Raw genomic sequence first — 16,546 nt, forward strand, 5'->3', positions numbered from 1 at the left:
CTTCGTACACGACCTCCGAGAGCGTAGAAGCCGAAAACAACCAGAGCAAACGCCAAAAGCGGCTTTTGTAGTTCCGACTTATTTTGTCAAGCAATGGTTAATTTCTTGATAAAATTTGAAAAGTAAAAAAGGGCTTCGAACGTGGCTCATTTTGACTTGTTTAGATTCCTCTGATGAAAACGAAACCGATGTTGGCTCTGTGAAAGAACTTCCATCGTCTTCGTCTATAACCTCCGAGAGGGTAGAAGCCGAAAACCACCAAACCTCAAACCATATGCGGCTTTCGTCAATCAATGGAGGGTTTCTGGATTTTGACTTGTTTAACTTTCTATGGTGAAAAAGACCTACTTCCAGGTATTGAAAAATCTCGTGTCAAAATGCCGTCGGAAAAAACTTCTTGATGAAATAAACAGTAAAGACGAAGACCAACCAGAACGTCTTGATGAACGAAGAACTAAAAAGAAAGCGATCAATCGGATTCGAGCGATGCCGATCCTCAACATTTCGCAAATCTGTTGTCCTGGCTTCAGTATTTGTATTCGCCGGACAGTACTGAAGTTAGAGCTGAGAGAAAATCGCCAGAACTCAGATGGCAAGAAGACATCGAAGTGCCTCTCACTCGTCCCCTCTAGACTTATAATTTCTTTTACAGAATTTTTAAAAAAGTTTTTAAAGAATTTTTAAAAAACTCGAAATAGTATTTAAAGACGGTTTTTTTGCTTCTTCGTTCTCCTCAAATTCAGAAGAAAGTAATGAATGAAGTCTTTTCTTAAATCTAAACAAGCTCACGAACCGTGTATTATTAAGAACCTTTTTTAAACCTAACTCGCAAATAAAAAGAGTTCATCAAAAGTGTTCACTTTTTTGGAAATTTCACTGTAGCATTGGAAACTGCATAGCATCTGTTCTCTGCTTTAATTGTGACTAGTATTTCTCAATTTCGTAAAACGACAGACACTACAAAATGGCGAATGATTTATATGCTGCCTGAACTATTATCATCATTGAGGCGAAGCTCAAAACCAGTTGCCGCCATTAAATGTTTGTAAAAATTATCCAGTGCTTGCATTTTTTCAAGTAAACCATTCCTGTTTTCAAAAACCTTAAAAAACCACACTATCTTCAAATACGACTACGAAGACATTAAATTGTTAAAAACCGAAGTCGATACATAAGCTCATTCAAAACTTTATTTAGACAGTGAAAACTACATGCGTACATTGTCGCCTGATTTCGGGTCATAAATGAGTGGAGTGTTGAGTCCACAGGCCACCCACAGTGTTCTGGTGTGAGTGATGTAGCAGAATGAGGTCAGATTGCCCCCCTGGAAGTCGTCTATTCTAAAGGTAGGGTCTCCATCCAGGGTCCACAACTTAAGACTCTTGTCGAAAGCACCCGTGGCCAGCCTAGAACATACGGTGCTATATTAGCAAGACCATATGAACAATTTCCTTCATTAATTAACCAAGTGAACGATCTACCCGCGAATAAACGGTATTTTTATTGAATTAGTAGATGTTCATTTGATTATTAGCAAAAATTTTCAGCCAATCAGAATTCAGCTTTTTGAATAACCTCTTCCTCTTCGCTTTATTGAATCGAGGGAGAAAACTTTCACATGGTGCTATAAACTGAAACCAGTTCTAAACTAGTATTTATAACCAATTATATTATTGATAAAACTATCCCTATAAAATATTACTAACTAACCAATCATATTCCATAACTAACACTGACAATTATTTGTAAGTGCTGCAACTACTTGTAATTTCAGCACCAGAACAATTTGAATAAATCTTAGAAGACAGTTGTTCTCCTTTGGACAAGTTCTATAAATCTCACCCGCAAATACCAGTATACACTAGATCTATTGAGACTAGGAGATATAAGAGTAAGATTAAGATTGGTATTAGACTAAGAAGTTGCACGAATCTATCCGCCCGAAAATAAGATAGCGTGACGAACAGACGGTGTACTTTATCTGAAGTTACTCTATCAGAAAGCTACCTCTGGCTTAAACTCAAAACATAAGTGGCAGATCTCAATTTACATAAATTTTCTTAATTCGATTACTTTATGCTATACTTTAATATGTAGATGAAAATTGATGATGTTGATGATGACATGACTCACAGATGAAAATTTAACACCTGGCGAATGTAAATAATTATAAAAGCTGCCACTTGGGTTAAAATCGCATGAAACAATTCTGCAGAAGAGTTTCGTAAACATCGACACCTTCAAAGTCTGGCCCGAACAATATGAAGAATGTGGTCTTAAATAATGAGCAAAAAAATAAGCATGTTTCGTACCATTGATTATTTGAAGACTGGTCATTGAGAACCATACATATTATTGCTGTTGCATGAGCCTTCTTGATTCTAAACACATAATAGCAGCTTTTTAAAAAATAAATTTCTGAATAAAGTCTGCTCGAAAACAAAATCAAATAGTTGAAATTATTATTCACAGTCTGTTTCGAAAAAAGACAGTCGGCTTTCACAGCCGGTTTTTAAAGAACTTACAAAAAAAACTATAACATTTTAAAGGCAACTGAAGCTCAAATAACTTCAAATCCGCAAAAATCATTTTGAATTCGCACGATTTGGAATTTGAGAAATGTCGTAAAATCAGAGTTCAACTGATTTTTGCTCCTCACATTCTGGTTCTGTGCAGCACTTTTCTGTTTCCAAATGACACGGCTGACACTTCGAACAGTATGAGTTTCTGGTCGTATCCGGCTGTGAAGAGTCTGTTTTCGTGCAGTAGCATCCGACGCACTATGTCGTGATGGTACAGCTCAGGGTCATTCAATTCGAACTTGGAGTCCAGACGCAATACATTGCCACTCACTTTCTCTAAAACATCAGAATAAAAACAGTACAGAGATAAAGAAATACAAACACATTTTTCATACACTGCTTTTTCATAGAATCTACTGCTATAGATGATTGACACCTTCATAGGGATCTAATAAATGCTCATCACTTTGAAGGAAAATAACTTAATTTGTTCGAAAAAATCATTTAATGATCTCATAAGCATGGGATGACAAAGAATAAATTAAAGCTTTAATCAACACCCGTCATAAACATCTTTACAGACATTTATGCATTTTCATCATCGTGGTAAAATAGTGCACCACAACTACAGGCTGTTTCAAAAATTCTGCCCAAATTCAATTGATTATACTTCAAGGACCATTTTGGACAATAACTTCTGAACTTAAACAAAAAATTTACATAGACTGACATGACAGCAAATGATCTGATCTAACCAGTGGCGGTTTTAGAGGGGGGGCTGGGGGGGCTCGAGCCCCCCCTTACGGATTTTAACAGTGAAAACGAGCAAAGGGGGGACCCTTTGAGGTTTTTAATAAAAATTATACCAAAAATAAAAAACATATGACTGCGAAGCGGGGAAATTGGCGTTTCCGACTGAATTATTCCAGCAAGCGTAAATGACGTAATGCGCGTTTCGTTCAACATAGCGTGCAGGTTAAACGTGAATCATTCGCTGTTCGCTATCGCGCGCAATTGCGTACATGTAATTGCGTGGCTTTTCAGCTGCAGCGGTTTTGCTGCTGCTCGGTTTTCTTTCCCAATTTTCATGTTTTCATGCCCTGTTCTCTTTTCAGATTTGCATGATGTCCAAACGGAAGAACACCTCAATAACCAGTTTTTTCACGTGCGCGTCGAAACGAACGGCATCTTCGGACAACAATGCGGTGCCAGCAACTGAGGAGCCGCAAATAGCAGAATCTACACCTCCGAGACCCGAATTTATTGCAGATATCGGTATTGTTTCGTCACATTCTCTTACCAAGGAGGAGAAATATTTTCTTTTAACTGACGATTTATTTCCTCCAGCCAACTTTCAATGGCCATACGACGAGCGCAAAGATGGTGAGCGATTAGTTAAACGTTTTCTGAGCAAAGATCATCTGACTAAGCACCCATATCTTGCATATTCGATTGAAAAGAAAGGTCTTTTTTGCAAAGTGTGTGTATTATTTGGGGATATTACGGCAGCACAGAAAACTGGTTCGAGAGACATATTCTTTTTCACGAGGGCTTTTACGAAGTATGCAAGAATGTTCCGAGGAGGCGATGGATACGTTGATAAGCATGCCCAAAATGCATATCACAAAACCGCTCTATCCAAATCACTTGATTTTCAACGAGCTTTCGAGAATCCAAATGAGTCCATCGATTTGGCCATTGACAAGACCATTCGTGAAGAAGTAGAAAGGAATCGCAGAGCCCTGAAGCCGATCATCGAAACGATCATTTTCGCTTCTAAGTTGGGCTTACCATTACGGGGCCACCGAGATGATGGAACATTGAGCGTCCCCAACCAATTAGGGGAAATTGACACTGAGAGCGGAAACTTGAGGGCTTTACTACAATTTAAGGCGGCAAGTGGTGATGTCGTCCTGGCTGATCACTTAAAAAACTCGAAGAAAAACGCTACTTATATTGGGAAGTTGGCTCAAAACGATATCATCAATTGCATCGGCGACTACATAACTAATCATATTGTCGAACAAGTGAAACAAGCACGTTTTTTCACAATTCTTGCGGATGAAACGTCCGATGTGTCTCAAACTGAGAAATTATCGCTGTGTCTTCGCTATTATTGCAACAAAACTATCCGAGAAGAATTTATTGGGTTTGTTGACGTTCATGATGTCACAGCACAGGGCATCAAAACGAAGATACTTGGGTTTGTGGAGAGACTTGGTTTGGAGAAAAACAACATAGTTGGTCAGGGATATGACGGAGCGGCCGTTATGAGAGGTGCACACTCTGGAGTTCAGCGCCTCATCCGAGAAGAAGTTCCCACAGCCGTGTACACACATTGTGTGGCCCACTGCCTCAATTTGGTCATCACGTCCTCCAGCAAAGTAACAGCAATCAAAAACGCGTTTGTTACAATTTCGAAGATAGTTTCGATGTTCCGAAATTCAACGAAGAAAAGCAATCTTTTTACGGAAGCAGCGAAGTCACTTGATGGCAAAACGACCCGCACGCTGCAGATGCAGTTTGTTACTTAGCTGCTATTTCTCGAGCTTAATTTGTCATTGCCCTTCAGACTCTCAAGCATGTTCTAGGTTAGAAACAAACTTTATATTTTCTTTAAAACACTCCAGAACGTTTTTAACTACAAAATAACCTTGATATCTGCTTAGGTGCATCACGATGGATCAGCAAAGCTCTACAAGGTCCCCAGGAAGAACTACCAGCATGTGTGGATTACGTGAAGAAGTTGAAAGAGCAGCTGCAACAATGGCGAGATGGCAATGGTTCCGGCTCTAATGAAAATGTGTTCAGTGATGCTGAGAGCCTAGTTGGGGAGATTGTAATTGATCAGTTGCCGGGATCACGTCGACAACCTCGTACGGCAAACTCGACGCCATTTGATCATTACCGTCAACAAATTTACGTGCCATTTGTTGATTATTTTATGAATGAGCTGACTTCGAGATTTTCCGAACAAAGTGCCCTTGCCATCAAACTCAGCCAGTTTTTGCCGCATTCGCTTTTAGCTAACAACGTTTGTTTCGAAGACGTCAAAGAGACAGTACAACTGTATGAGGAGTTGCTGCCTGGTGATACAGACCTGCAAGCAGTCGAAGAAGAGTTCGAACGTTGGGTAAACCAATGGAAAAACGTGGAACTTTCAAGTCTGCCAACTAGTATAGTGGAAGCAATCGACTGTTGCTCTGCCAGTTTTCTGCCCTCAATACATGCTTTGCTCCGCATCTTTGCGACTATACCAGTGTCAACGGCTACTGCGGAGCGAAGTTTCTCTGCCCTGAAGTTACTCAAAAGCTACCTTCGTGCAACGATGTCAGAGCAGCGAATAAGTGCGCTAGCACTTTGCTATATACATAGTGACTTGGATGTGAAAACTGAATCTATAATTGATCGTTTTGCTGTTAAAAATCGAAGATTGAAATTCAATTTATAATTGATCTTTTTGCTAGAAAGTGAGCCCCCTCTTTGAAAAAATCCTAAAACCGCCACTGGATCTAACATTTCTGATAATCTCGAATTTTAACTTGCAGCACTAACCAGTTTTTTTTCGGGTGACGCCAGTTTTCACCGTCTGCGCTAAATTTGCATCGTAATGAATTCTTTCTCGAATAAGTAAAAAAAAATGGTTCATGCGAAGTGAAGCATTCTGAGCAGGAAAATGGAAACAATCAATGTGACAACTTTACTAAACTCGACTGTTTCTTACAATTTCACGCGTTTTGAAAAATTTAGTGCGGATGATGAAAACTGGAATTTTCAGACCAGGAAAATTTTTCTAAGTGCTTCAAAATAAAAATTTAGACTTCCAGAGAAATAGTTCAGATAATTTGCTGCCGGTCTATGTAAAAGATTTGTTAAAACTCTTAAATTTTGTCCATAAAAGTCTTTACAGTTTGACATATTTAAGTAAAAATCTAAATTTGCGCTCAATTTTTACCACTCGTATATTTCCAATATTCCATTACAATGAAACGCTTTTCGTCGTTGTCAGAGAATTTTGAAACCATATTTATTTCTGAGTATGAAAGTTGAATTATTCAAATCAAGTTTTGTTCACATGGTGCTATTTCCGGTAGTTTAAATGCTAGCAGTTATAAAACGTCCTTAAACAACCTAAGCAACCAGCTACTATTCGTAATTATTGCTTCCATACATTGCTCGCAATTCACGGTTATTTTGCAGAATTTTTGAAACACCCTGTAGATAATGCCATAAATTGGAAATCTAGCTTTATATCCTATTTTGTTACGAACACTCAATTAACTCACTTTCGTCCAGCTGAAATGCCATGATTCTGGCCTTAAATCCGAGGATGAGTTGGTTCTTGGATTCATTCAGGGCCATGGAGTAGATGGGGATTGGGAACTTGTGTTTGGAGTAGAGACCCCCTCCCGAGGCCCACACGACCAGACTGCCATCATTGGAACAGGAGAACAAGAATTTTGGACTCCACCTGTGAAGTTATCCATCTTTTAAAAAGGTGTTGAGTAGTTGTTGAGTAGGCTTTTTAACAGCACTGTTTTGAAATTGAAGTATAAAAATCATATGGTCAACATTTGAAATTAGCTAATCATCCAATAGACTTGTTACTGAAGTGAGTGTACATATCTAAATGAATAAAAACCCTCGTTTTACATTAATACTTATTTATTTCATAAGCAACTTTTGACGTCACTTGAAAAGAATTTGACATTGTATACCAGTAAGCGAAGTCGGTGATGAAGCCCTCGTGTTGGTGAGTTTTCTGCACCAGAAAACCACTCTCACAGTCGTACGTCTTAATCACACCATCTACACAATAATATGTCATTTTAAGATGCTTTAAGTTTTGGGCGCGAACCGGTTAAATTTGTGGACACAAAAAAAGCGGTAATAGGATAGTTTTCAATATCAATTTAACTCGGAAAAGTGGTTCACGTTAAATCTTATATTTTTGTTTCACGTTAAATAAATTTTTGATTAATTTACAACTATAAGCGAAATCTAGACATCAAAAAATCACTAAAAATGAGATATACTATTGACCTCAGTTGATAAAGTAAGACACAGAGGCGAAGCGGAGCTTCGCTCCACTTGCGATACAATACAAACAAAAAAAAAACAAATCGAAAAAAAAATGAAAAAGCTTGATTAAAAACTAGGCCAACCAAAAGTTTCAAAAATTGGACTGTGCCCAAAACCTAGTTGTTTCTCTACTAAAATAAATTTCGAATTTTCCCAAGTACATAATATTTTCCCAATTATCGCGCCTGATTCAGCGCCTCATCCGAGAAGAAGTTCCCACAGCCGTGTACACACATTGTGTGGCCCACTGCCTCAATTTGGTCATCACGTCCTCCAGCAAAGTAACAGCAATCAAAAACGCGTTTGTTACAATTTCGAAGATAGTTTCGATGTTCCGAAATTCAACGAAGAAAAGCAATCTTTTTACGGAAGCAGCGAAGTCACTTGATGGCAAAACGACCCGCACGCTGCAGATGCAGTTTGTTACTTAGCTGCTATTTCTCGAGCTGAATTTGTCATTGCCCTTCAGACTCTCAAGCATGTTCTAGGTTAGAAACAAACTTTATATTTTCTTTAAAACACTCCAGAACGTTTTTAACTACAAAATAACCTTGATATCTGCTTAGGTGCATCACGATGGATCAGCAAAGCTCTACAAGGTCCCCAAGAAGAACTACCAGCATGTGTGGATTACGTGAAGAAGTTGAAAGAGCAGCTGCAACAATGGCGAGATGGCAATGGTTCCGGCTCTTATGAAAATGTGTTCAGTGATGCTGAGAGCCTAGTTGGGGAGATTGTAATTGATCAGTTGCCGGGATCACGTCGACAACCTCGTACGGCAAACTCGACGCCATTTGATCATTACCGTCAACAAATTTACGTGCCATTTGTTGACTATTTTATGAATGAGCTGACTTCGAGATTTTCCGAACAAAGTGCCCTTGCCATCAAACTCAGCCAGTTTTTGCCGCATTCGCTTTTAGCTAACAACGTTTGTTTCGAAGACGTCAAAGAGACAGTACAACTGTATGAGGAGTTGCTGCCTGGTGATACAGACCTGCAAGCAGTCGAAGAAGAGTTCGAACGTTGGGTAAACCAATGGAAAAACGTGGAACTTTCAAGTCTGCCAACTAGTATAGTGGAAGCAATCGACTGTTGCTCTGCCAGTTTTCTGCCCTCAATACATGCTTTGCTCCGCATCTTTGCGACTATACCAGTGTCAACGGCTACTGCGGAGCGAAGTTTCTCTGCCCTGAAGTTACTCAAAAGCTACCTTCGTGCAACGATGTCAGAGCAGCGAATAAGTGCGCTAGCACTTTGCTATATACATAGTGACTTGGATGTGAAAACTGAATCTATAATTGATCGTTTTGCTGTTAAAAATCGAAGATTGAAATTCAATTTATAATTGATCTTTTTGCTAGAAAGTGAGCCCCCTCTTTGAAAAAATCCTAAAACCGCCACTGGATCTAACATTTCTGATAATCTCGAATTTTAACTTGCAGCACTAACCAGTTTTTTTTCGGGTGACGCCAGTTTTCACCGTCTGCGCTAAATTTGCATCGTAATGAATTCTTTCTCGAATAAGTAAAAAAAAATGGTTCATGCGAAGTGAAGCATTCTGCGCAGGAAAATGGAAACAATCAATGTGACAACTTTACTAAACTCGACTGTTTCTTACAATTTCACGCGTTTTGAAAAATTTAGTGCGGATGATGAAAACTGGAATTTTCAGACCAGGAAAATTTTTCTAAGTGCTTCAAAATAAAAATTTAGACTTCCAGAGAAATAGTTCAGATAATTTGCTGCCGGTCTATGTAAAAGATTTGTTAAAACTCTTAAATTTTGTCCATAAAAGTCTTTAAAGTTTGACATATTTAAGTAAAAATCTAAATTTGCGCTCAATTTTTACCACTCGTGTATTTCCAATATTCCATTACAATGAAACGCTTTTCGTCGTTGTCAGAGAATTTTGAAACCATATTTATTTCTGAGTATGAAAGTTGAATTATTCAAATCAAGTTTTGTTCACATGGTGCTATTTCCGGTAGTTTAAATGCTAGCAGTTATAAAACGTCCTTAAACAACCTAAGCAACCAGCTACTATTCGTAATTATTGCTTCCATACATTGCTCGCAATTCACGGTTATTTTGCAGAATTTTTGAAACACCCTGTAGATAATGCCATAAATTGGAAATCTAGCTTTATATCCTATTTTGTTACGAACACTCAATTAACTCACTTTCGTCCAGCTGAAATGCCATGATTCTGGCCTTAAATCCGAGGATGAGTTGGTTCTTGGATTCATTCAGGGCCATGGAGTAGATGGGGATTGGGAACTTGTGTTTGGAGTAGAGACCCCCTCCCGAGGCCCACACGACCAGACTGCCATCATTGGAACAGGAGAACAAGAATTTTGGACTCCACCTGTGAAGTTATCCATCTTTTAAAAAGGTGTTGAGTAGTTGTTGAGTAGGCTTTTTAACAGCACTGTTATGAAATTGAAGTATAAAAATAATCTGGTCAACATTTGAAATTAGCTAATCATCCAATAGACTTGTTACTGAAGTGAGTGTACATATCTAAATGAATAAAAACCCTCGTTTTAATTAACTGCTTTTTATTTTATAAGGCATCGTTTGACGTCACTTGCAATGAATTTGTATACCAGTAAGCGAAGTCGGTGATGAAGCCCTCGTGTTGGTGAGTTTTCTGCACCAGAAAACCACTCTCACAGTCGTACGTCTTAATCACACCATCTACACAATAATATGTCATTTTAAGATGCTTTAAGTTTTGGGCGCGAACCGGTTAAATTTGTGGACACACAAAAAAGCGGTAATAGGATAGTTTTCAATATCAATTTGACTCGGAAAAGTGGTTCACGTTAAATCTTATATTTTTGTTTCACGTTAAATATATTTTTGATTAATTTAAAACTATAAACGAAATCTAGACATAAAAAAAATCACTAAAAAGGAGATATACTATTGACCTCAGTTGATAAAGTAAGACACAGAGGCGAAGCGGAGCTTCGCTCCACTTGCGATACAATACAAACAAAAAAAAACAAATCGAAAAAAATGAAAAAGGTTGATTAAAAACTAGGCCAACCAAAAGTTTCAAAAATTGGACTGTGCCCAAAACCTTAGTTGTTTCTCCACTAAAATAAATTTCGAATTTTCTCAAGTACATAATATTTTCCCAATAAAAAAAGAATAGCCGCTTCCGCGGGAAAAATCTCGCAACTGTTTCTAGCGATTGAAACCTTCATCACAGATTTGATAGGGTAGTTTTTAAGAAAAATTGAAACGATTCCAAAACAACTTAATGACTTTTTCGAAAATATTAGACTTTTTCAAGAATCATAGCTTTTTGTGTTAAAGAAATAGGGCGTAGCCGATTATGCAGAAGAGATTCACACAACGTGTTATTTCGATTGAGCTCAAAAACTCAGATATTCGAGAAAGGTCAAATAGTTTCACAAAACAAAAAAAATGACTTTACCGAGGGCCATAACTATAATGGGCGTAGTCATTCGTGCAGAAAAAATATCCACAACCGTTACTTTAATTCAACCCAAAAACTCATTCAAGTAGTTCTCGAGAGAAGCCAAAAGTTTCCAGAAAGACCAACAAAATCAAATTTTTGACTTCTCCGAGCGCTATTTCTCTTCGTGTTATAAATTTAGGCGTAGCCACTCAAGCAGGGCAGCTTCTCACAATCCCTTTTATCCGTTAAACCCAAAATATTGGACTTAAGATGGGGCTGTTTGAGAAAACGAAAAAAAATCCAAAAGGTCTGGATCAAATATTCCCACACATACTCTGTAGACAATGGGGTAAAGTAAGAAGATACTAGAAAATTTTGCAGGCACACAGGGGAGTAGGCGGTCTATCCAATTAAACTCGTTTTTGACAACTGGTAAATTAGTTTTTAAAAAAAATTAGCTAAGTGATAAATTTTCCTAAGCGTCTCAAAAAATTTTAAAGAAATTGAATTGAACTAAAACTTCAAAAGCAATATAGATGTTACCAGAGATGCGAAGCGGACCTTTTCATCACTTGTGATACAAAAAGATATGCCAGAGTTGTCAGAAGTAAAAAAATTGACAAAAAAACTGCCATTTTGTTCAACAACTTTAGAAGACTTCAAGATTCCGCACAGAGTAGAGCAACGATCGTTCATAAAAGCACAATTGACAAACTCAAGTCAGCCGAATGAAAAAAAAAACAATTACCTTCATTTCCATAATAACTGTTTTTATCAAAAAAAAATCGAGGAAAATTGGCCAAGCAAGACATTTGACTTTCAAATTAGCAACGGAACAAAATTTAGTAGGCGGAAACAAGGCCGAAAATCTTTGAGCAGAAACCAGTAGACCCGAAAAAAATTGATTACAAAAACGTTTAAAAGTTTCAAGTCCCCCTGAAACTACAAAGAACAACACTTGAAACTACCATGATACTTGCTTACATCCGTGAATTGGCACCTAAACCGAAACAATTTGAGTGGACGAACGAAAGTCATACTAATCAATTTTTACCGAAAAACCTCTTTTATACTGAATTTCGTTAATACTGAAAGGACTCGGTCCTGTCGGGACTCGACCCCCAGACCTTAGGGTGCAAAAGCAACCGCGTTACTTCCAGACCAAGAGGGATATAACCTGTAGGTTGTTAACATTCAATAATAAAGCAACTGCAAAAGAAAACTTGTTTACGGAAAAAAACTTCCCGATTACTAGCTCTCGCAATGTTAAATTATATTAACACTGTCTGACCTTCAAACCCGAGTAGAATCTCTCTGCGGTGCGGATTTCTTCCGAATGCTGTGATTGGTCTACTGTGAGTATCCCTCACGGTGTACATATACTGCATAGACATCTCTGAGAGTAAACGAGACGAGAGGTAAGAAAAAACGGACAATAGCCGGTCATTAAATTTACAGAATTAGTTGTTCCATAAATGTCCAGATCAAAAACCTCGAATGGGTTGATAAGTTCGGTTTCATAGTGAATCTGAAAAGAAACACGATTTGAAAGCCAATTATCACCAGATGATGCTAAGCTAAATAACATTAAACCATTGATTGCCAAATCGATTGCAGCCTCGAATAGGCTTCAAAAGAGTAGTTCCTCTAGAATAGAGTTTTTATCATGAGCAGACCAAACAGACAGATGGAAACGAGTCAATTGACGCAAGGAAATATAAAAAAAATAATGACTTGTTTTTAAAAACTTCAACTTTTGTTTTTAACTTTTTAGTAAGTTCAAATTTAGCGGATCATTTGATTTTAGCCTTGGGAGAAATTGCGTATCACACGTGATTCATATGTTCAATCATGTAAGACTACATGTTCCTTAACTTAATTTAATAAATATTACCACGAAATTTTTTACCTCATTGTATATTGTTTAAATGATTTCACACGTTGGCTCATATCACATGGCTGATTTTCGACTTTTTGTCAAAATTTAATTGAATTCTCAACTGATTTCACTTTTATCCTAATGTGAATCCGCATGTCTATTTACGTAAATTCACATTTTTGCTCAAGTGATATACACATGCAATTATATTCAAATATAACAATATACGTAGGCAATCATGTAAGACTTCACTCAACGTTTGAAATCCGGCATGTGATTTCACATGAGAAAATATGTAAAATCAAATGAGCAACATAAAAATTACGTCAAAAATTTTGTGGTGATTCTTAATAATTTAATTAAAACCATGTAACTTTAGATGATCGAGACAGAGGCAAAGCTGCGCTTCGCAAACACAAGCGAAGAAAAAAAAGAGCTGAAAAATGGCAAAACAAAGTAAAATGAGGAAAAATGAACGCCCTGATTTTTAGATTGAACCCACAATGTCAGATTTAGCGTAGTTTTCGAGAATAGTGATGAAATTTCCTAAGACAAACGGGAAAAACTTCAAAAAATGGATTTTCCCGAAGTCCCTATCAGCTTTTCTACACGGAAAAATGGAAAGAAACAGATTACGCAGGGAAAATTCAAAAACCATGTTAGTTTGAATTAAATATCAATCTCAGAATTAGCAGGTTAGTTTTCGAAGAAAAAACGATCTTCAAAAAAAAACGGGCAAAATTTCAAAAAATGGACATTTTTAAAGGCCATATGTTTTTAAAAACGCAGGGCATAGCCAATAGCGCAGGGAAAATTCACAAAACTAATTTGTTGCTTACGGTTAAACCCTTTTATCTCCGATTTTGCAGGGAATATATTTTAATTAACCAAAATGTCGAAACATGAGCTAGTTTGAGGCCATACCTTTTTGCCAGTATTTTTGGGGAAAAACTGCTTGCGAAGGGGAGATTCCCATGTTTTGTTCTTTTTGTTGCAAGCTTTATCTCAGATTCGTGCTTTTAATTTTTGAGAAAAAAAAACAAAATTAAAGTCAATAGGTCAAAAATCCCCTACTGAAACTTTCGAAGGCTGTTTAACTTGGAGTAAAATCAAAACAGACTAGCAAATAATGCAGGCACAGAGAGAAGCCGCAGTTTTTACCATGGCTACCAATTTCAGCAAAAAGTGTAAACATTTTCAAAAACATTGCAAAAAAAACAAAAAACTACATATCCCTACATTTTCATTTTTTAAAATACGATCTAACACTAGCCAAAAAAGCAACAACAACTGCAAATAAATGGTCTATGCTTAAATCGGCTTAAATACCATTAGAAAGAAATATAACAAACGTGACCCCAAATGAGCACTCTTTTTCAACTTAGTTTTAAAAAAATCTTCGTAATAATAGACTACGCTTTGCTTAGGTAATGCCAGAGGCGAAGCTGCGCTTTGCAAACACAGGTAATGAAAATGCAAAAAAAAGCACTTAGCAAGCTAACAAAACACAGTGAAATAAGGAAAAAGAAAAAAATTGAAAAAACACCTTGACAAAAAATTTTGAATATCAGTTTTGAGATATAGAGTTTCAAGTTCTACATCTTTTCCACGACCGCATCTAATTTTACTAACACTAGCCACCAAAAAAGCAGCAAATTTTGAGCAAAAAAGGTAGTTCAATGTTCTGGATTTGAATCTCTGACCTGATAATTAGGAGTGTCACTCTGTCCTTACATCTGCGCCACGGTCACTTGGAAGTAAGCTAGTGGCCGAGCTAATGCTCGATGTACCTGTTTTAACATTTTTAATAACATATTCTACTGATATGTTAATTTCAAAAAAACTGATATTACAGAAAAAAAAACCTGGTAATTTCACTGCTTAAGCAGGAGTTAAGGCGCTTATTTGGAGAAGAAAACTACTACTGGCTCTTTCAATTGACTTCTTAATCTCAGATTTGGCTGGGTAGTTTCGGAAAAGTGAAAAAGATTCCAAGAAACGATCAAAAAAATAAAAATTGACTTTTCCATACAGTTTTCTCAACTTAAGCATGGGAACAGCCTCTTATGCAAGGAAAACTTCCATTGCCAGATGTTTAGATTGAACCCATAATATCAGATTTAGCTAGTATTTTTCGAGATTAGTCATAAAAGTTTTTTGGAAACGGCAAAAAAAATGGATTTTTCGGAAGGCTTTTCTACAAAAAATGGGGTGAAACAGATTACGCAGGGAAAATCTAAGCACTATGTAAGTTTGAGTGAACTATCAACTTCAGAACAGCAGGTCAGTTTTTTAAGAAAAAAAACGAAGTTTCGCAGGGAAGATTCACATAACTGGTTTTTTGCTTTCGGTTAAACCCTTAATCTCCAATTTGGTATGGTAGTTTTTGAGAAAAATTAAACAAAAAGTCGAAAAATGGGCTAGTTTGAGGCCATAACTGTTTTCTACCAATTTAGGAATAACTGCTGGAGAAGGCAAGATTCTCATGCTTTGTTCTTTTGATTTTTTCTTTTGATCTCAGATTTGTGCATATTTGAGAAAATGAAATAAATAGGTCAAAAATCCCCCCACTTAAACTTTCGAAGGCCCTAGGATAAAAAGCCAGCGAAAAAGCGAAAAATTTAAAATTTTCCAAACTCGCAAAAAACAACTGCAAAAAAAAACAATAAATCCCATGCATTTTCATAATACCTGATTTTTAAACAGGACCTAACACTAGCCAAAATTAAAGCAACACCATATGCTTTTAAATTGCCAATGCTTAAATATGCAAAAATTGGACAATTTTAAAGGCCATATGTTTTTCAAAACGCAGGGCATAGCCAATAGCGCAGGGAAAATTCACATAACTAATTTGTTGCTTACGGTTAAACCCTTTATCTCCGATTTTGCAGGGTAGTTATTTTAATTAACCAAAATGTCGAAACATGAGCTAGTTTGAGGCCATAACTTTTTGCCAGTATTTTGGGGAAAACTGCTTGCGAAGGGGAGATTCCCATGTTTTGTTCTTTTTGTTGCAACCTTCATCTCAGGTTCGTGCTTTTATTTTTGAGAAAAAAAAACAAAATTAAAGCCAATAGGTCAAAAATCCCCTCCTGAAACTTTCAAAGGCTGTTTAACTTGGAGTAAAATCAAAACAGACTAGCAAATAACGCAGGCACAGAGAGAAGCAGCAGTTTTTACCATGGCTACCAATTTCAGCAAAAATTTTAAAAATTTTCAAAAACATCGCAAAAAAAAATAAAAAACAACATATCCCTACATTTTCATTTTTTAAAATACGATCTACCACTAGCCAAAAAGCAACAACAACTGCAATTAAATAGTCTATGCTTAAATCGGCTAAAATACCATTAGAAAGAAATATAACAAACGTGACCCCAAATGAGCACTCTTTTTCAACTTAGTTTTAAAAAAATCTTCGTAATAATAGACTACGCTTTGCTTAGGTAATGCCAGAGGCGAAGCTGCGCTTTGCAAACACAGGTAATGAAAATGCAAAAAAAGCACTTAGCAAGCTAACAAAACACAGTGAAATAAGGAAAAAATAAAAAACTGAAAAACACCTTGACAAAAAATTTTGAATATCAGTTTTGAGATAAGGAGTTTCAAGTTCTACATCTTTTCCAA

General features: G+C 36.9%; 1 protein-coding gene across 1 annotated transcript in view; it reads right to left on the reverse strand.

The window, feature by feature from the left end:
- Nucleotides 1-12,561, reverse strand: part of LOC134841831 (uncharacterized) — a 34,415-nt gene extending 21,854 nt beyond the window's left edge. Inside the window, exons 1-8 of the mRNA XM_063857870.1 lie at nucleotides 12,329-12,561; nucleotides 10,214-10,304; nucleotides 9,788-9,972; nucleotides 7,241-7,331; nucleotides 6,809-6,993; nucleotides 2,660-2,858; nucleotides 2,313-2,381; nucleotides 1,220-1,406 (exon numbers count right to left, since the gene is read on the reverse strand). Coding sequence (XP_063713940.1) covers nucleotides 1,220-1,406; nucleotides 2,313-2,381; nucleotides 2,660-2,858; nucleotides 6,809-6,993; nucleotides 7,241-7,331; nucleotides 9,788-9,972; nucleotides 10,214-10,304; nucleotides 12,329-12,431 — 1,110 coding nt within the window. The 5' untranslated portion in view covers nucleotides 12,432-12,561. The remainder of the gene's footprint in view (nucleotides 1-1,219; nucleotides 1,407-2,312; nucleotides 2,382-2,659; nucleotides 2,859-6,808; nucleotides 6,994-7,240; nucleotides 7,332-9,787; nucleotides 9,973-10,213; nucleotides 10,305-12,328) is intronic.
- Nucleotides 12,562-16,546: the final 3,985 nt, after the last annotated feature.

This window comes from Symsagittifera roscoffensis, chromosome 3 (assembly GCF_963678635.1).
Source record: "Symsagittifera roscoffensis chromosome 3, txSymRosc1.1, whole genome shotgun sequence".
In the NCBI taxonomy this organism is placed as follows: Eukaryota; Metazoa; Xenacoelomorpha; order Acoela; family Convolutidae; genus Symsagittifera; species Symsagittifera roscoffensis.